The following is a 22105-nucleotide window of genomic DNA, read 5'->3' as shown; positions in this document are numbered from 1 at the left end:
CAGGGTCCCGCCCTCAGGCTTTCCCAGTTCCTCGAGTTGTCCCGGTTATCACATAATCCCCGCCCAATATTTCAAGACTGTTTACTTTGAAAAATGTAGGTTTACAGAAATAATATATAATTCATATTCTTGATTTATTTGCAAAAAACTAAATGTTTCTCAGATACATGGGATTGCATATTTAATGTATTAGCAATTATTGAATTGTAAATGTATACAGTGCAAAATTAGCAAAGGAGAACAATTGGCTATTGATTGGTCCTGGTTGCCTATGCTATATATCTACTTTCAGAGAGATAGCATCTTCCCAAAGCACCTGAAACCCTGCCTCTTTAAAAAGTATTTTAAATAATCTCCCTCCTCACCTCGCCCCTGTTAAAAAAACTTTCCTGAACCAACACTTGCTCTTGAACCCCCCCCCCCCCCCCCCCCCCACCTTCTAGCTCTGGCTTTGTTTATAGCTACTTTACTGAGAGAAAGTGTACTTACTATGACTGTGATATGTGGTTGTCCCACCTAGCTATCTTAAGATGAATGCACTAATGTCTGCTGAAGGACTAATATGTCAAATGTGCAATGTTGCATTCTCTGCATGGACAGGGTGGATGGCAATATACTTTCAACAACAATGTGGATTTGTTCTCTCTCTGAGAAGCTCTATTTGTCACCCAAAGAGCTGATCGTAGGCTATGTCATTGGATCCATTACAGTAGATAGCCCATTCTTCTCAGTATTCACAAGTGTGTCTGTGTGTCTCACCAAGGCAGTGTCGTGGCATTGCCTTTTGTTATAAAGAAAAAACGTAGGATGACTTTGTGTGAAGCATCGTATTCAATGTCCTCTGTGAAGTCATCATCACGTTCATCTTATTATATGAAGCTTACTTAGGGAGAGAGTTTGTTAACTGGCAACAAGAGGCATTGCCCACCTCTTTGGGTATAGATCATTCAGATGCTCATAAATGTTATCCATGAAATGTCACATCAGTTTTCCCCTCTGCACCAATATTAGAAGCCACAAATCATTCTTGCATCTTTGATACATTCTAAAATAACATTCAGATTGAACTCCAAAGACATTACCTCTGGTCAGTCACATTATGTTTGGCACTGTGGAACAGTGAGAGCACTTCCGGCTGCATCCAGCCTCCCACTCTAATTGCCTCAGAATGCCACCCTGACATTTCCTTAACAGGTCCCTGGGAATTGTGAAAAATCAATGTGCATTAGTCTGAGGAGCGTCAGCCAATATTTGCAGTCCTTTAAACAACTCAAAATGTCTTCCAACTGCTGACATTTTGGATGGGCTCCATTTAAAAAATAAATAAAAAACTTTACTGTAATGTTTGGTATCTGGACTGCTGTTACTATGCATCTCTGCTCGTCAGCTTTGGTTATTCCAGTATCGGTGGGAAATATTCATAATAAAACACAGCACAATGGGCATTGTGCTGCTATAATAGGATGCTACTATCCGGTTTGTATACAATTTGTATGGAAACCCAGTAGTAGCATCCTATTATAGCAGCACAATGCCTATGATACAAATTAAGTCCTGAGCATAGAGGAGAAGCCTGGCAGAGTGGCAGAGTACCGTGGCAGTACCCCCAGCCCACTCTGCCGTGATATAACTGGATGCATCCCAAATTGCACCTTATTCCCTATATAGTGCACTACTTTTGACCAGGGGCCATGGGAATAGGGTGTCATTTGAGCTGCAGACTGTGTCATTTTCTCTGGGCACAGCACTAGGACTCGATAGGAATCAGACAAGGTGATTTTATCTCCCTGCTAACTATCATTGTGGCAACGTTGGGGTGCTCAGCTGGACATTCATTCAGCTTGCAGCTTCTTCTGCCTTGTACGATAACACTATAGGCCTTGTACAGGTGGGAGTTGCATTCAGACACTTCTTCCAACACACAAAGACAGGAATATGAATGTTGTAGCACCTCTGGCTTGGGCCCTGTTGGAATACTCCAGAAATAATCCTACCTTCACAGATGTAAATTGGTGGTTGGTGATTGGATTGGTGTGCAAGGTTACCACTCAACTATCTTCACCAATCCAACCACTTATAGATCTGTGCTTCCCTCTCAAGAAAACAAGCAAGGTCGAATTTTTCATGTATTCCTGAGTGTTCTTAACTCTGGGTTAATGTTGACTGACATGACCAAGGCAACTTATCAAAGTCGTCATTCGGGACCATAATTAGCTGAATCAGGTGTCCTGCTGCAGGGCTGGAAGGACAGCCTGCACACCCAGTAGCTCTCCAAGCCCAGAGTTGGAGAACCCTGGACTATGGCTTAGCTGTCCCCTGGTGACAGCGTTGGTTTTCATGTGTCCATGGCAACACAGATGGAACAAACATAGAGAAGGGGTTTCATGGACCACAACAGCTGTCTGCTAAACACAGCATGCTTGAGAGGCAAACAAGTGTTCCATCTGCCATTGGCTCTGTGAATGATTACCTCTTAACCATCAATATACAGTCACATATGTCTTGTCCAACAGTCTTAAATATTATACCTGTGTGTGTGTGTGTGTGTGTGTGTGTGTGTGTGTGTGTGTGTGTGTGTGTGTGTGTGTGTGTGTGTGTGTGTGTGTGTGTGTGTGTGTGTGTGTGTGTGTGTGTGGGTGGGTGGGTGGGTGGGTGGGTGTGTGTGTGTTATAAAATGCATTGGTTGATAGAAACTTTGGCTTGGGGTTGATATTAAAAACTGTATACTCCCTGAATAGCTGTTTAGTTGGTAAACACAAACCTTCACATGCATCAGAGAGATTCAGAAAAAGTACCTGCCTGATGTGAACAGGGAATAGATTCACCACATCTCATCACAGTAATTCATAATAAACAGCAAGCTTGAGTTGACCATCTCCATTTATAACATTGTTAGCGAACTGCTAAAAGCCCAGCGGCCTGGGACACAGATCGATCTTAACTGAAGGGATGGCATTTCATGAGTGCGTGCATTAGCATGATGCTAAAAGTGTTTAGTCAGTGGGCTCTCTGGACAGCTTTCTAATGGGAGATCATCATAGGTCTGTTGAGAAACAGCATCATCAGCAGATTAGGATCAAACTGAAAGAAATGGACTGTCCAGTAAGAAAGGTTAACCTTTATTTTCCGTTGCAAAACATTTTATAAAGTTGAATGCCCCAATGAACACAACCCTGTTGTTGTTCTGTTTCCACTTTCATCTATTACCTTTTGTCATGACAACCTCAGGTTTCTTGTACTCCTCCTAAGGCATCAAGGCATTTACGGGGTATGCTTCCTAAATAGCACCCTACGCCCTATATCAGGGAGGGCAACTCCAGTCCTTGGAATGGTGTCACACATTTTTTCCATCCCTAGCAAACACAGCTGATTAAACTAATTCCATTCTAAACTGAAATTCAAGATTAGTGGATTATTGGAGTCCTGTGTGTTGGCTGAGGATGGGGCAAAAGTGGAACACCAATCAGACCACAGAGGACTGGAGTTGCCCATCCCTGGTGTAGGGAAAAACATCTCTCCTCAGTCAGTCAAGCAAAGTAGTTTGGGGAGCTGTCTATTGCCCTCACACATAACCCCCCGACAGGATCTTGTTGCCAGGGACAAGCTGAGACTTGCCCATCTTCCTGGATCTCTGTTGACGTCATTAAGGTTGACCGATGCTCCACTGGGCTTCTGTTTGGGTTTATAATCTACACGGTTGGATGACTTCTCTGCATCTGTGGTTGAGGGAAGATCACCACCCACTGGCCAGCTAATGACATGGCAGTGTACATTACTCCCGACAGGTCAAAAGGTCATCCACAGATGGGTGCAAGGTAACATTCACAGACACTGATTTTGGGTCAGTTTAACATTTTCCCCTTACTAATGGTAAGGTTAGGTTTGGGGGAAACAAGCAGAGACAGTGGGAGGCTTGGTGGTGTTATGGTTAACAAAATCTCCCATGATGACAGATTAAACAATAGATGAGGTGATTCTGTACCTACAGGAACCTTCCCCCCCGGAGCAGACTTCACTCCCTGTTTTCTTATCTTAGTGTAGGGTACTGGGTGGGGTGACCCCAAGGCATGGGGTAAATAATCCCTCCTACCTCAGATTTAAAGACCTGAGTCATGTTCTTTAGGCACCATACATGAGAAAATGGACTGAAACAGGGAGGGACTACCCAGATTTAAGAAACGGTCATTTTCTTTTTTCATTGTGTGACGTAATGAACACGATCCAGGTCACCTTTAACCTGCGAGTGGACAAACAACCTGACAGAGATAGATGCCTTGAGCCAGAATTCCATCTGTTTCACTACATCAGTACCAGCCATTCGCTCCACCATTTGAACCACACAGGTAAAAATCACCCTGTCAGTTCGTTGGAAATGGCCAGCGTCTCTTTCCTATCATTATTTGAGGGGTTTTATGACACTCAGTTCATCATTAGAATTCTTTACCAAATCAAATCATTGATGTCTTCTCAATTTGTCGAATTGCAACAATATTGCCAAGTTGATGAGCTAATAAAATCCACCACCTGTTTTTCAGAGCCTTTAATAGAAACCTGCATGAATCCATTTAGGCACTTCAGTCCCTATCAACGTTACTTGGACATTTTGGCGAACCTCAGGTGAACGCTTCTCAGTCGTAATCCAACAGATGCTACGCAGGCTGCACATTATATAGGATGCGTCCCAAATGGCACCCTATTCTCTTTGTAGTGCACTACTTTTGACCAGAGCTCTGGCACACACACTGTAAAGGGGGACGTCTTTAATCACTGGGGCTGGCGCAAGGACCGAATCCAGTCTATTTATGCTGCTGGCTTGCGTAGGAAACCTGTCTCCCTCTAACACAGCTACTCTGTCAGAGCACAGATCGTTAGGGTTATACACCGCCACAAATACTCCATTGATTCAATCATTGAGCTGAGGTGAGGAGCCAAGCCGTATTTCACTGTTCATACTATTGAGAGTTGGGCGAGTTGGTCCCATTTGTTTGAGGAGACCTAGGGCGCGTCCCAAATGGAACTCTTTTCCCTACATAGTGCACTACTTTAGTCCTATGAGCCCTGGTCAAAAGTAGTTGCACTATATACAGAATAAGGTACCATTTGGGTTGCAGCCCTAGTGTGGGCGACAAAGTGCTCAGGTGAAGGAGTGCCCTTGGGCCCCCGTTTGATCAGAGTCTTGGTAGTCCCAGCCCACTGATGATGAATGGCACACTTAATTGTTTGTCTCTCTCACTAGCACTTTCTCACCACACAAGAGATCAATATGGCTCTTAAGGGCTGGTGTGATGGTGTTTTGATATCCTCTCAACTACATTCCATCACTTTCTCTCCCCCTCTCTTACTCACTCCTCTTTCTCTCCCCCTCTCTTACTCACTCCTCTTCTCTTTCTCTCCCCATTTCTTACTCACTCCCTCCTCCTCTCTTTCTCTCCCCCTCTCTTTCTCCCTCCTCCTCTCTTTCTCTCCCCTATCTTACTCCCTCCTCCTCTCTTTCTCTCCCCCTCTCTTTCTCCCTCCTCCTCTCTTTCTCTCCCCCTATCTTACTCCCTCCTCCTCTCTTTCTCTCTCCATCTCACTCATGCCCTCCCTCTCTTTCTCTCTCCTTCTAACTCCCTCCCTCCTCCTCTCTTTCTCTCTCCCTCTCTCCTCCTCCTCTCTTTCTCTCCCCCTCTCTTACTCCTTCCTCTCTTTCTCTCTCTCTCTCTCCCTCTCTCACTCCCTCCCTCTCTCTCTCTCCCTCTCTCTCTAGCCCCCTCCCTCCTCTCTTACTCTCTCCCTCTCTCCTCCTTCTCTCTTTCTCTCCCCCTCTCTTACCCACTCACCCCTCTTCTCTTTCGCTCTCTTTCTCCCTCATTCAACCAACCGATGGTGACAATAGGATTTTGAAGTTATAACATTTGAGACCTAGATTTGGCCTGTGTTGAATGTTAGGAGTACCAACGGCATGCATTCAGCAGAAAAGTATATCAAATCCAATCAAATGTAAATAAAATCTAATCTAACCACTAAGCAACCTGCCACCTCGTGAAGTGTTACCAAACATGAAGTATGAATAATTTTTATGACCCCATAGGGAGCAGGATTTATTTTAAGGAGTTATCAGACTGTAAGCATAAAATGAATGAAGTGTTACCATTTGTCCTTTTAAAATGAAAGAGGAATTGACTGAGATGTAGACCCTATCAAAGCTGTAGGACTGTATTAATTAAGCTTCTCATAGTAGTAGTGCTGACCCAGGATCAGCCTCCCCCTGTTTATAATCTTATTAATTATGATCTCAAGGTAAAACTGATTATAGCTCAGCACTCTTACTCCAAGACATTTTATGAATAGTGATTAATTGCAAAAATGAGTGCTTTTGACTTGACGTGAACCATCTCAAGTGGAGTATCAGGTCTGTGTGTGGACTCCAAGAAGTGTAGCAATATGTTGAGCTGTGTACACATTATGCTGTTGACTAACCTTAGCAAATAACTTGTGTAGCAGGTTATTTGCTAAGGTTAGCCAACAGCATAATGTGTACACAGCTCAACATATTGCTACACTTGTTGGAGTCCACAAACAGATCTGATACTCCACTTGAGATTAAGTTGTGTAATGGACTAGTGTAATATGCTGTTGTGTGCAGTTGAAATAGCCATCATTATTTGTTATCTGAGATAAGGTTAGTTAAACAATATTTTTATTTGATTGATTAATACCAATGATTTCTATGTACACTAGATGAGTCCCAGGGGGTGCTGTTTTGAAGCCACCATGCCTCCATCTTGGAACTCCCTCACCATTGGAAGCTATAGAAATGCATTTATTAATATCTGTTTTTACCACTTTTATTATATTACAGACACCTTCATGCATTCTTTTAAATTATATTATGTAAGCTAAACATTCAAATATATACTGTCTATATAAACATTTTCCTTAAAGTAAAGTAAAGGTTTTTGAAAGTACTAATGTTACTATCCACACTACAACAACAAAAATACTTAAATGCATGTAATTTTGTCCTTGAAAAATGTAAATGAACAACTGTAGAATTCCATTCATTCCCATGGGGGACAGCTTCTTCTGTACTCTTAGAAAAAAGGGTTCTAAAAAGGGTTATTCGGCTGTCCCCATAGGATAACTATTTTTGGTTCCATTTAGAACCCTCTGTAGAAAATTATCAATGGAAATCAAATGTATCAACCCATGGAGGTCTGGATTTGGAGTCACACTCAAAATTAAAGTGGAAAACCACACTACAGGCTGATACAACTTTGATGTAATGTCCTTAAAACAAGTCAAAATGAGGCTCAGTAGTGTGTGTGGCCTCCAGTGCCTGTATGACCTCCATACAACACCTGGGCGTGCTCCTGATGAGGTGGCAGATGGTCTCCTGAAGGATCTCCTCCCAGACCTGGACTAAAGCATCCGCCAACTCCTGGACAGTCTGTGGTGCAACGTGGCGTTGGTGGATGGAGTGAGACATGATGTCCCAGATGTGCTCAATTGGATTCAGGTCTGGGGAACGGGCGGGCCAGTCCATATCATCAATGCCTCCCTCTTGCAGGAACTGCTGACACACTCCAGCCACATGAAGTCTAGCATTGTCTTGCATTAGGAGGAACACAGGGCCAACCGCACCAGCATATGGTCTCACAAGGGGTCTGAGGATCTCATCTCAGTACCTAATGGCAGTCAGGCTACCTCTGGCGAGCACATGGAGGGCTGTGCGGCTCCCCAAAGAAATGCCATCCCACACCATGACTGACCCACCGCCAAACCGGTCATGCTGGAGGATGTTGCAGGCAGCAGAACGTTCTCCACGGCGTCTACAGACTGTCACGTCTGTCACATGTGCTCAGTGTGAACCTGCTTTCATCTGTGAAGAGCACTGGGCGCCAGTGGCGAATTTGCCAATCTTGGTGTTCTCTGGCAAATGCCAAACGTCCTGCACGGTGTTGGGCTGTAAGCACAACCCCCACCTGTGGACGTCGGGCCCTCATACCACCCTCATGGAGTCTGTTTCTGACCGTTTGAGCAGACACATGCACATTTGTGGCCTGCTGGAGGTAATTTTGCAGGGCTCTGGCAGTGCTCCTCCTCCTCCTCCTTGCACAAAGGCGGAGGTAGCGGTCCTGCTGCTGGGTTGTTGCCCTCTTACGGCCTCCTCCACGTCTACTGTACTGGCCTGTCTCCTGGTAGCGCCTCCATGCTCTGGACATTACGCTGACAGACACAGCAAACCTTCTTGCCACAGCTCACATTATTGTGCCATCCTGGATGAGCTGCACTACCTGAGCCACTTGTGTGGGTTGTAGACTCCGTCTCATGCTACCACTAGAGTAAAAGCACCGCCAGCATTCAAAAGTGACCAAAACATCAGCCAGGAAGCATAGGAGCTGAGAAGTGGTCTGTGGTTATCACCTGTGTCTTGCTAATTGCCTATAATTTCCAACTGTTGTCTATTCCATTTGCACAACAGCATGTGAAATTTATTGTCAATCAGTGTTGCTTCCTAAGTGGACAGTTTAATTTCACAGAAGTGTGATTGACTTGGAGTTACATTGTGTTGTTTAAGTGTTCCCTTTATTTTTTTGAGCAGTGTATATGTGCTTTCTTGAGCAGGGGGAACTTGCGGGCACTGCAGGATTTCAGTCCTTCACGTCGTAGTGTGTTACCAATTGTTTTCTTGGTGACTATGGTCCCAGCTGCCTTGAGATCATTGACAAGATCCTCCAGTGTAGTTCTGGGCTGATTCCTCAATGTTCTCATGATCATTACAACTCCACAAGATGAGATCTTGCATGGAGCCCCAGGTCGAGGGAGATTGACAGTTCTTTTGTGTTTCGTCCATTTGCGAATAATCGCACCAACTGTTGTCACCTTCTCACCAAGCTGCTTGGCGATGGTCTTGTAGCCCATTCCAGCCTTGTGTAGATCTACAATCTTGTCCCTGACACCCTTTGAGAGCTCTTTGGTCTTGGCCATGGTGGAGAGTTTGGAATCTGATTGATTGATTGCTTCTGTGGACAGGTGTCTTTTATACAGGTAACAAGCTGAGATTAGGAGCACTCCCTTTAAGAGTGTGCTCCTAATCTCAGCTCGTTACCTGTATAAAAGACACCTGGGAGACATAAATATTTCTGATTGAGAGGGGGTCAAATACTTATTTCCCTCATTAAAATGCAAATCAATTTATAACATTTTTGACATGCGTTTTTCTGGATTTTGTTGTGGTTATTCTGTCTCTCACTGTTCAGATAAAACTACCATTAAAATTATAGACTGATCATTTCTTTGTCAGTGGGCAAACGTACAAAATCAGCAGGGGATCAAATACTTTTTTCTCTCACTGTATGTCACCCTGTAGTCACAAAAATAATGCCTTCCACGATCTCATTTAGTTGACGGAACAGTTTGAGAACCAGTACAATTACTGATCCATATCAACCACAATGGAAAACTGATGAGTATAGCTGAGTTGTTGTTTTGGAGAGAATTAGTATTGATCCTATGGATTTCCTGCTACAACGTACTCAAGGTTTTCATCTTACCCTGACCCCCATATGAAACATGTCCCCAGTTTCTATTAGTGCAGAAGAAAGGGAAAGGAAGTGGAGAGATGGAGAGAAAAATAACAACCTCCCCTCTTCATCTTCATCTGCCTCATTACTTTACCTAGGTCTGTGATAAAACAGGGCTGTAATTTTCACTGACCGAGCCTTGGTGATTTCATCCCTTACAGCCAAATGTTATTATCTCCAGAACACTGCCCCCTGCCCAAGTCTAAGGCTGGAAATTCCACACAATATCCTAGCAACATCCTTTGTTTACAATGTTGGACATTTTGTTCATTATTTATCATGTGTCCATGATCTGATAGTATTCGGACAGAGATGGACTGGGTCCACATATCTCTTCAGGCATGTGTCCATGTCCTGATAATATTCGGACAGAGATGGACTGGGTCCACATATCTCTTCAGGCATGTGTCCATGTCCTGATAATATTCGGACAGAGATGGACTGGGTCCACATATCTCTTCAGGCATGTGTCCATGTCCTGATGGTATTCGGACAGAGATGGACTGGGCCCACATATCGCTTCGGGCATTTGTAAAAGACAGGTCCATTTAAAAAAAACTTTTTGTTCATTTTTTTCATTATTAGCCAAATAATTATAATTATAATTCTGCACAAAACTCCCAAATTAGACAGGATCGCATTGGCTAAAGATGGAGTTGCCCATCTGGCATTAGTCTGGACTGTCCTATTCGTTTCTGTTTGGTTACCAATCTCCAGGTGCACTGCTAGTGCAGTAGTGTGGTTGGGGCCTGCTTCATTCACTGCTGCACATTTCCATGGCCACATCACTTTTCTTCCCTGATGTTCGTCGCTTCGGGCCATTCCTTCATACACTCAGGTACATATACACAATGTTTTTGTTTTCACATAATGCCAGGTGAAGCAAAAACAAGACCGATACAATTTGCTGGAATTTGCAGTCACCTTGTGTAGGCTGTTAAGGTAAACATTTATATTATGTATCAGAGCTTGCCTGTGGCTGGGCCTCTACTACTCCCACAGTCAGGGCACTTTAAACCCAGCGCTGCATGTAAGATAACATTACAATGTAATGGTCCATCAGGCCTGGGCTCCATTTCACCACTGATTTCCCCAACGCCAGACAGAGTTTCTGCACTGAATTTAAAATACCCTGACAAGCTATCAGTTCGCTCCTACAGCATACAGACGTGCTGGCGACACTTTATATATATATATACAGTGCCTTGCGAAAGTATTCGGCCCCCTTGAACTTTGCGACCTTTTGCCACATTTCAGGCTTCAAACATAAAGATATAAAACTGTATTTTTTTGTGAAGAATCAACAACAAGTGGGACACAATCATGAAGTGGAACGACATTTATTGGATATTTCAAACTTTTTTAACAAATCAAAAACTGAAAAATTGGGCGTGCAAAATTATTCAGCCCTTTTACTTTCAGTGCAGCAAACTCTCTCCAGAAGTTCAGTGAGGATCTCTAAATGATCCAATGTTGACCTAAATGACTAATGATGATAAATACAATCCACCTGTGTGTAATCAAGTCTCCGTATAAATGCACCTGCACTGTGATAGTCTCAGAGGTCCGTTAAAAGCGTAGAGAGCATGAAGAACAAGGAACACACCAGTCAGGTCCGAGATACTGTTGTGAAGAAGTTTAAAGCCGGATTTGGATACAAAAAGATTTCCCAAGCTTTAAACATCCCAAGGAGCACTGTGCAAGCGATAATATTGAAATGGAAAGAGTATCAGACCACTGCAAATCTACCAAGACCTGGCCGTCCCTCTAAACTTTCAGCTCATACAAGGAGAAGACTGATCAGAGATGCAGCCAAGAGGCCCATGATCACTCTGGATGAACTGCAGAGATCTACAGCTGAGGTGGGAGACTCTGTCCATAGGACAACAATCAGTCGTATATTGCACAAATCTGGCCTTTATGGAAGAGTGGCAAGAAGAAAGCCATTTCTTAAAGATATCCATAAAAAGTGGCGTTTAAAGTTTGCCACAAGCCACCTGGGAGACACACCAAACATGTGGAAGAAGGTGCTCTGGTCAGATGAAACCAAAAATTGAACTTTTTGGCAACAATGCAAAACGTTATGTTTGACGTAAAAGCAACACAGCTCATCACCCTGAACACACCATCCCCACTGTCAAACATGGTGGTGGCAGCATCATGGTTTGGGCCTGCTTTCTTCAGCAGGGACAGGGAAGATGGTTAAAATTTATGGGAAGATGGATGGAGTCAAATACAGGACCATTCTGGAAGAAAACCTGATGGAGTCTGCAAAAGACCTGAGACTGGGACGGAGATTTGTCTTCCAACAAGACAATGATCCAAAACATAAAGCAAAATCTACAATGGAATGGTTCAAAAATAAACATATCCAGGTGTTAGAATGGCCAAGTCAAAGTCCAGACCTGAATCCAATCGAGAATCTGTGGAAAGAACTGAAAACTGCTGTTCACAAATGCTCTCCATCCAACCTCACTGAGCTCGAGCTGTTTTGCAAGGAGGAATGGGAAAAAATGTCAGTCTCTCGATGTGCAAAACTGATAGACATACCCCAAGCGACTTACAGCTGTAATCGCAGCAAAAGGTGGCGCTACAAAGTATTAACTTAAGGGGGCTGAATAATTTTGCACGCCCAATTTTTCAGTTTTTGATTTGTTAAAAAAGTTTTAAATATCCAATAAATGTCGTTCCACTTCATGATCGTGTCCCACTTGTTGTTGATTCTTCACAAAAAAATACAGTTTTATATCTTTATGGTTGAAGCCTGAAATGTGGCAAAAGGTCGCAAAATTTAAGGGGGCCGAATACTTTCGCAAGGCACTGTATATATATCTCTCATCCACTGCCAGTGCCACAACCAGGTCCCCTGCTAAGATGACTGCATTGAGTTGTGAATCTATCAAAGATCTTTTGCAGGTTTGGACTCTGCTGAGACCACAGAATTAAACAGAACACCTACTGTATAATTAAGCAATAAGGCCCGAGGAGGTGTGGTATATGGCCAATATAACACAGCTAAGGGCTGTTTTTATGCACAATGCAACACAGAGTGCCTGGATACAGCTATTAGCTGTGGTATATTGGCCATATTCCACAAACCCCCTAGATGCCTTACTGCTATTATAAACTGGTTACCAACATAATTAGAGCAGTGAAAAAGAAAGTGTTGTCATACCCATGGTATACGGTATGATATATATACCACAGTTTTCAGCCAATCAGCATTTAGGCCTCAAACCACACCGTTTTTAATAGTAAAATTATAGGATCTCCATGGTAGGTACACTGTCTGTCTTTGAGACTGCTCTGCTCTGGTCCATAGGGTTGTTGTTCCTGTAGACTGCTCTGCCACGGTCCATAGGGTTGGTGTTACTGTAGACTGCTCTGCTCCGGTCCATAGGGTTGTTGTTACTGTAGACTGCTCTGCTCTGGTCCATAGGGTTGTTGTTACTGTAGACTCTCTCTGCTCCGGTCCATAGGGTTGTTGTTACTGTAGACTGCTCTGCTCCGGTCCATAGGGTTGTTGTTACTGTAGACTGCTCTGCTCTGGTCCATAGGGTTGTTGCTACAGTAGCCTGCTCTGCTCCGGTCCATAGGGTTGTTGTTACTGTAGACTGCTCTGCTCCGGTCCATAGGGTTGTTGTTACTGTAGAGTCTCTCTGCTCCGGTCCATAGGGTTGTTGTGACTGTAGACTGCTCTGCTCCGGTCCATAGGGTTGTTGTTACTGTAGACTCTCTCTGCTCCGGTCCATAGGGTTGGTGTTACTGTAGACTTTCTCTGCTCCGATCCATAGGGTTGTTGTTACTGTAGACTCTCTCTGCTCCGGTCCATAATGTTGTTGTTACTGTAGACTTTCTCTGCTCCGATCCATAGGGTTGTTGTTACTGTAGACTCTCTCTGCTCCGGTCCATAAGGTTGTTGTTACTGTAGACTCTCTCTGCTCCAGTCCATAGGGTTGGTGTTACTGTAGACTCTCTCTGCTCCGGTCCATAGGGTTGTTGTTACTATAGACTCTCTCTGCTCCGGTCCATAGGGTTGTTGTTACTGTAGACTGCTCTGCTCCGGTCCATAGGGTTGTTGTTACTGTAGACTCTCTCTGCTCCGGTCCATAAGGTTGTTGTTACTGTAGACTCTCTCTGCTCCAGTCCATAGGGTTGGTGTTACTGTAGACTCTCTCTGCTCCGGTCCATAGGGTTGTTGTTACTATAGACTCTCTCTGCTCCGGTCCATAGGGTTGTTGTTACTGTAGACTCTCTCTGCTCCAGTCCATAGGGTTGGTGTTACTGTAGACTCTCTCTGCTCCGGTCCATAGGGTTGGTGTTACTGTAGACTCTCTCTGCTCCAGTCCATAGGGTTGGTGTTACTGTAGACTCTCTCTGCTCCGGTCCATAGGGTTGGTGTTACTGTAGATTCTCTCTGCTCCGGTCTATAGGGTTGTTGTTACTGTAGACTCTCTCTGCTCCAGTCCATAGGGTTGTTGTTGTTGTGTTATGGATAAGAGAAGAACCCACAGAGCCCTGGTGCGTCATACAGCCAACATTCTAATGACCTTTCACCCACAGCAAATGACAATAATAGCACCTCATCTTGTTCAGTAGCTATGGTGCAGGTTTGTAGTCTGCCGTGTTGCGGGGAGGTTAATTAAAAAACAGTGACCCCTCTTGATATTTTGTGTGTATGCCAGTAGGAACGGGGGACTCAGAATTCAACATACTGCAGAAGGTTGTTCTGATGGAATCTGAAGCAGAAAGGTAAAGCACATGGGTATATATAATAAACTAATATAGAGTTTATTTAGCTAATAACCAGAATGCATTTGCTGAGTGGCCAGAACCACATTGACATAGATGGTACTTGCCACACTCTCTAGAATGACTTGCATAATTCATATTATTCATGGCAGTATATCAACAGGCTATGGGACGTGACCTCCCATAACGAAGTGAAACTTCGCAGTGATCGGAAGCAGTGTGTAATGGCTGTGTAATATCTGCAAATGAGGACAAGTTAGGTCTCTGGTGGGGTCCTCACTCATGGACAATAATAGCCCCTTTAAGATCAGTTTAGGCTTCAGTGATTTCCACACTGAGTACAGGCCTAGGGTTCAGAGAGTGGGACAGTTACTGGCATATGATGTTTGATGGATGTGCTGAGAATGTTGACCACTAGGTGGCTCTCAGCCCTTATGCCTCTGCATATGCAGTGGTGTAAAGTACTTCAGTATATTATAACAATTACATTTACTTTTAATACTTAAGTATATTTAAAACCAAATACTTTTAGACTTTTACTCAAGTAGTATTTTACTGGGTTACTCACTCTAATAGAAAATGACTCAAGTTAAAGTATCTTCACTTTTACTCAAGTATGACAATTGGGTATGTTTTCCACCACTGGGTATATAACATTTGATAGAGTTGCTGTACTGCAGCTGTATGTGCTGAGAATGTCGACCACTAGGTGGCTCTCAGCCTTTATGCCTCTGCTGTCTGCTCCCTCAGTGTCTGTCTCAAATTGCACTGTACAACACAGCGATGCAATTATGTGCATGGTCAGTGGTGCAGTACAATGCAATGGCACCAGGGACAACAGGTTTTACCTCAGTCCTACCACAGTTGTCTGTCTCAATCATTTGCACTCTGAATGTATGTTGGCTATATTATATTTAGCGCTTCTACAGTCATGTATCTATAACATATCTACCTCACATCAATGCTCCCCCACACAAATTCCTATACTGCATATCTCAGAATTATAGTTTTTTTTCTCACAAGGTTATAGCAAGAGAGAACCTATTCCGTTCTGTCGCATCAATTCCCTTGAGATAGTTCAAACACAGACAAAAAAAAAGGCTTTTCCTCTCAGCTCCACAGACTGATACCGCGAGGGAATTCTTTTAAAGGTCACCCCAAAACCCACAGATATAGTTTTTGCTCTGTTTTGGTAAGGCTTTTTCAGACACGAGTTTGTGCTGTCTCATCACCTCCCCTCCATGCTGCGAGGACCCCTCTCCTCCCCGAAGACCCTTCCCCTCCCTGTGATAACTAAGCAGCATCCTCCATCTCAGTTAACATCCTGTGTGAACGTGACGCAGGAAATAGTTGGCCTAAATTATCCAATGGCTACACAATGGCTCTGTCGCAATTCATCGTTCCGTTATTCCTCGCCTAGGTCCAAGGTCCCTCCTCTAAGCCCTTTTTCTCCAATGCTCTTTGAGGATGCAGTGAGGAAAGAGGATGTGAGGAACCGAGGAAAGATGAATTGGGATCTCGTGTGCTGCTATCCCCTTCATGTTGTGTATGAAACCGTATAATACATAGTGTCCCTGTATCGTTTATCCCACAAAACCAGACCTAAAGAGGGACAGGAGGCTTGTTAAGGGAGAAAGGATGTAAGAGTGTTGGCAAGAGTAGCAAAGCCTGTTATCGAGTCCCTCCCGTCTGCCGTGATCATGTGGCTGTGCCCAGCATTAGGTGAGACGAGGTGAGATGAGAGAGGAGATGAAACAGCACATTGAGTCTGCGTCCCAAATGGCACACTATATTTTGTAGTGGACAACTTTTGACCGGGGTCTATAGGGCTATAGTCAAAAGTAGTGCACTATATAGGAAGTAGGGTGCCATCTGGGATACAGTCTGAATCACAGGGGAGAGCGAGAGGAGTGGTTCTGCGCCCGCTTCCAACCCAACAGGAGTAACCATTTTCTGAGGCGAGCAGGAGCAAACTGCAAAAATCTCTTTCTCTCAGGATCGATTGAGCTTTTCCCCAGCAACCCCCTTATGCTAAAGGCACCCACCAGCACGCACCCACCAGCACGCACGCACACGCGCACACACCCACCCACACACACATCCTGGACTCTCCTTGTCAGATAAAACTATACAAAATATATTCACGTCACCAAATAATTGATTAAAACACACTGTTTTTAAATGAAGGTCTACAGTAGTCTCAACAGCATTCTGTAGGGTAGTACAATGGTGTAGCTGGAGGACAGCTAACTTCCGTACTCCTCTGGGTACATTAGTAGTAATTTGTAATTAACACAGTAGTTACTATGACTTCGGGAAGACTTCCTCCAACCTATCAGAGCTCTTGCAGCATGAACTGAGATGTTGTCTACACAGTCAAAGGACCAGAGAATGAATCTAGTACTGAAAGCACAAGCTACAGCTAACTAGCACTGCTGTGCATAAAATGTAGTGGGTAGTTGACTCAAAGAGAAAGACAGACAATAGTTTATCTGCTGTCTCAGCCACTGCCTGTCATCGAGGGTGTACCCCAAGGCTCTATCCTAGGCCCCACGATCTTCTCAATTTACATCAACAACATAGCTCAGGCAGTAGGATGCTCTCTCATCCATTTATATGCAGATGATACAGTCTTATACTCAGCTGGCCCCTTCCCGGATATTGTGTTAAACGCTCTACAACAAAGATTTCTTAATGTCCAACAAGCTTTCTCTGCCCTTAACCTTGTTATGAAAACCTCCAAAACAAAGATCATGTGGTTAAGTAAGAAGAATGCCCCTCTCCTCACAGGTGTGATTACTACCTCTGAGGGTTTAGAGCTTGAGGTAGTCACCTCATACAAGTATTTGGGAGTATGGCTAGACGGTAGGCTGCACTTCTCTCAGCACATATCAACGCTGCAGGCTAAAGTTAAATCTAGACTTTGTTTCCTCTATCGTAATCGCTCCTCTTTCACTCCAGCTGCCAAACTAACCCTGATTCAGATGACTATCCATGCTAGATTACGGAGACATAATTTATAGATCGGCAGGTAAGGGTGCTCTTGAGCGGCTAGATGTTCTTTACCATTCGGCCATCAGATTTGGCACCAATGGACACATCACTGCACTCTATACTACTCTATAAACTGGTCCTCTCTGTATACCTGTCGCAAGACCCACTGGTTGATGCTTATTTATAAAACTCTCTTAGGTCTCACTCCCCCCTATCTGAGATATCTACTGCAGCCCTCATCCTCCACATCCACACCCGTTCTGCCAGTCACATTCTGTTAAAGTTCCTCAAAGCACACACATCCCTGGGTCACTCGTCTTTTCAGTTTGCTGCAGCTAGCGACTGGAATGAGCTGCGTCCCCGCAGGAGGCCTTTTGCCTTTTGGTAGGCCGTCATTGTATATAAGACATATGATGGTCGTCATAAGACATAAGACGACCGTGACAATGTAAAATCTGCATAAGTACAATGCATTTACTAGGTGTTACACAGGATTTATAATGAAATGGATCTTGAAGGGTACTTGTAATTATAGTGTACCGATTCTCCGATAGTGGTGTAAAAAGTACCCATACGTGAGTAAAAGTAAACATACCTTAATAGAAAATTACTGAAGTAAAAGTGAAAGTCACCCAGAAAATGGTCCTTGAGTAATAGTCTAAATATACTTACAGTAAGTATCTAAATTAAAAGTATAACTCATTTTGCATTCCTTACATTAAGCAAAGCAGACGGCACAAAACAACATCTACAAACACAGTACCCCATAACGAACTAGCGACAAGAGACTGCAGTCACCTTTGCATGGATAAACAGTGTTTGTTTGTCCTGTATGAATCTTTTGTTAGAGTAGCCAACCCCTGAGACATCAAACACACAACAGGCTGTTTATCATGATACACAATCTTGAGACCACATCCTGAAATACACCACCTTCTTGGTCCGTTTCAGTGTGCATACAGGGCTAAATGCTTTACATACACTACATGACCTAGGGGGGCCTATCCACGAACCACGAAAAACAGTCCCAGACCATTATTCCTCCTCCACCAAACTTTACATTGGGCACTATGCATTTGGGCAGGTAGCGTTCTCCTGGCATCTGCCATCCGACTGCCAGATGGTGAAGTGGGATTCATCACTCCAGAGAACCTGTTTCCACTGCTCCAGAGTCCAATGGCGGCTAGCTTTACACCCCTCCAACCGACACTTGGCAATGCACATGGTAATCTAAGACTTCTGAACGGTTGCTCGGCAATGGAAACTCATTTCATGAATCTCACAACGAACATTTATTGTGCTGATGTTGTTTACAGAGACAGTTTGGAACTCGGTAGTGAGTGTTGCAAACGAGGACAAACGATTTTTACGCACTGCGCGCTTCAGCACTCGGCGTTCCACTTCTGTGAGCTTGTTTGGCCTACCACTTTGCGGCTGAGCCGTTGTTGCTCCTAGATGTTTCCACTTCACAATAACAGCACTTACAGTTGAACGGGGCAGCTCTAGCAGGACAGAAATTTAATGAACTGACTTGTTGGAAAGATGGCATCCTATGACTGTGCCAAGTTGAAAGTCACTGAGCTCTCCAGTAAGGCCATTCTACTGCCAATGTTTGTCTATGAAGATTGCATGGCTGTTTGCTTGATTTGATACAAATCCACAAATTTGAAGGGGTGTCCACATGGATCATTTGTTAAAGAGAAATGAAATTCCTGACATTTAATCCTAGTAAAAATTCCCTGTTTTAGGTCAGTTAAGATCACCACTATTTTAAGAATGTAAAATGTCAGAATAATAGTAGAGTGAATGATTTATTTCAGCTTTTGGACACGCATATGGGTTATTCATACATAGACAACACCGGCCTGAACTTGTAAAGGACAGGAACATTAGCTATTCAGTGATAGGCACAAGTAGGAGTGTGCATGTCACGTCACCAATAGAGTCTATGGCCCAATGTCTGAGCCAATGAGAGAATGGAAACTAAGTAAGACAACAAGATTCGTAAAGTGGAGTGACAATGTTATGTAAGGATGAGACTGTATAAAAGCCAAGTACTAAGAATGAAGAGTCAGTTGTTCCATGGAATTGCTCGGCTCTGTTACTTTGTAATAAAGTGTAATTGAATTCACATGTTCCGCTATTGGTGAATTATTTGATTAAATATTTTCCACAACACTATAAAAGCGCAGTCTTGCAAGGGGACAATTGAAGTCTGGTTTACAACCAAACGTATACCGTAGATCTACTGAGACATCATGAGAGCAACTGCATCCGTCCTATTGGTCCAATGTCTCCTGGCCATCAGTCATGGTAAGTTACCATCATCTGAAACATGCTTGCTCAACTTGGAATTGATCATCAAGTTCGCTCCATAATTTCATCCTCCTTGTTGGCTGTGTGCTCTACTCATGTCTTTGTCTCCATAGCATGGGACTGTCAGGAGGTAGTAAACATCAAGAATCTGATGCAGATCGATGCAGGACTGGGACAAGTGGTTGCAACAGACACAAGTCAAATCCCCTACTACCTGGTAGGTGATGAATGGATCCGCCTGCCTGGTTCCCTGAAGCATATCACTGTAGGACCAGCAGGGATCTGGGGTATCAACAAGGCAGACTCAATCCACAAGTATGTGGCCGGTAACTGGGTGCAAGCTGCAGGTTAGTGGAGAGAATTACTCAATATTTATCCAGAGGACACCTGCTTCTTAGCTTTCCTGATACAATCAGGCTGTTGAAAAAATGTTCAATTGTAAACTTGTATGTCATTTGGAAGTACTCACAGATATGTGCTCCTTGTTTGCTTGTCCGTCTGTCTGTCTCTCTTTGTGGTCTTCAGGCCTTCTGAAACAGTTGGATGCTGGAGGTGAACAGTTTATTGTGGGGGCCAACGTGGACGATACACCATACTGTCTGACACGTAGTGCCACAGTTGGCTACAAGGGTCCAGGCTCACCTCTTCCATGGACAGGATTGCCAGGAAGTGTGAAGTATTCTAGTTGCGGACCTTTTGGGTGCTGGGCAGTCAACAAGAATGATGATATCTACTTAATGAGTGTAAGATCTGGGAAAGAGTGTGAGAGCTGGAGCAGAGTAGTAGAGGATGGAGAGTGTCAGTTATTCTAAAACTGTTTCATATTATAACTGTTGTAATTGTCCTAAAACACACTCTGTTTGTTTTCAGCTGAATCAAGACTGCCAAAACAACGGGTGGAGTCACATTGGCGGCAAGCTTTCCATGATTGAAGTGGCAACTGATGGTGGTGTCTTTGGGGTCAACTCTGCAGGCCACGTTTATACCAGGTAAGGTTACTACTGAACTATGTGTATAATAATGGTATACCTTTAATTATAATTATTATCCTTACTGTACATGCTTTGTGAAACAACTAAAATACTGTAGATACATAAATAAAATCAGTGAAATATGATCCGATCTAAACTTATAGGACTTATAAAGACATGTGTAGACATTGTACGATGAAGTATGTAAGAGTGGGATGTCCTGTAAAGCTACAGTTTGGGATAAAAACAACAACTTCCCAGACACCCCACCACTTGTTTTGGTAAACAGCTGAGGAATGTAGTTAGAGAAATATAACCACTCTCAAATTCATACATGGAGCTACGGATGCAAAGACAGATCAATTATTTGTTTAAAAAAAACATAACATGTTTTTTAAAGCTATACATTGTTTGTTTACAATAACATTGTGTTCTAACTATTGAGTAAAAGCTTACATTTTAGCTTATTTTGTGGTTGAATAAAGCTCAAGAGGCAGAAGTTATATTCTTCAAAAATCTATGGCTATATTCAATTATTACAGTCCAAAAATGGATGTACTTAAAGAAATGGATAAGCTTTAAAACATGAACCCCTTTCTTCAACACAGAGACGGCATCACAGCCAGTAAACCAGAGGGCACCGGATGGAGCAATGTCCCAATGTGCATGCTCATGGGCCACGTGACCTACGACCTGGGCCGTCTTTGGGTGGTCTCCAAGTCTGGAGTCACCATGGTGTGCACACCTTAGCCTCTCCTCTGCATCTGATGGCCGTTCGGGATCTGTCTAAAGTTCACTTGCTAACTCATCGATCTCTCTTTCTGGAACAGCCTTCCGCTTGAGATTGCCCAACATCAGTTCATAAGAATCCTTCATTCTAAAACCTACTACTCTAACTATACTTTTCAGTACTTTATCTCTGTCAATAGTAATCACTGATCTTAATGATCTTGCTTCAGAGGTTATTCATAGAGATGGATGGAATCCTTTTTAATGCTTATTATCTCATTATATAATCATAATAAAGCATTCAGTTTGAAGCTATTGTAATTTCCGTGTTTCTTGGTTTTCATATTGAACAGGGGGATTTTAGTTTGCTCTGCCAGTGACGATTTTAGCATGTACATCTTGGTGGGGCAAACTCAACAAATTGTTTGAGATACATTCCAGCAAAGACACTACACAACACAACATTAAACCAGTGGTGGAAAAAGTACTTCATTGTCATACTTGAGTAAAAGTCAAGATACCTTATTAGAAAATGACTCAAGTAAAAGTGAAAGTCACCCAGTAAAATACTACTTGAGTAAAAGTAAAGATACCTTAATAGAAAATGACTCAAGTAAAAGTCACCCAGTAAAATACTACTTGATTAAAAGTAGAAAAGTATTTAAAATATACTTAAGTACTAAAAGTAAATGGAATAGCTAAAAATGTACATAAGTATCAAAAGTAAAAGTAAAAATTCCTTATTTTAAGTAAAGCAGACGGCACAATAAAAAA

General features: G+C 43.2%; 1 protein-coding gene across 1 annotated transcript; it reads left to right on the top strand.

Annotated features, from left to right (window-relative positions):
- Positions 1–19374: 19374 nt before the first annotated feature.
- On the top strand, positions 19375–21652 carry LOC110490676 (fish-egg lectin). The gene is made up of 5 exons (XM_021564142.2): positions 19375–19628; positions 19745–19978; positions 20157–20374; positions 20502–20620; positions 21211–21652. Exons 1-5 carry the CDS (start codon positions 19574–19576, stop codon positions 21350–21352), a joined length of 768 nt encoding a protein of 255 aa, XP_021419817.2. The 5' UTR covers positions 19375–19573; the 3' UTR covers positions 21353–21652.
- Positions 21653–22105: the final 453 nt, after the last annotated feature.

Source organism: Oncorhynchus mykiss, chromosome 21, assembly GCF_013265735.2.
Source record: "Oncorhynchus mykiss isolate Arlee chromosome 21, USDA_OmykA_1.1, whole genome shotgun sequence".
NCBI lineage: Eukaryota > Metazoa > Chordata > Actinopteri > Salmoniformes > Salmonidae > Oncorhynchus > Oncorhynchus mykiss.
Note: the sequence above shows the minus strand (reverse complement) of the source record. Positions and strands in the feature narration are given on the sequence as shown.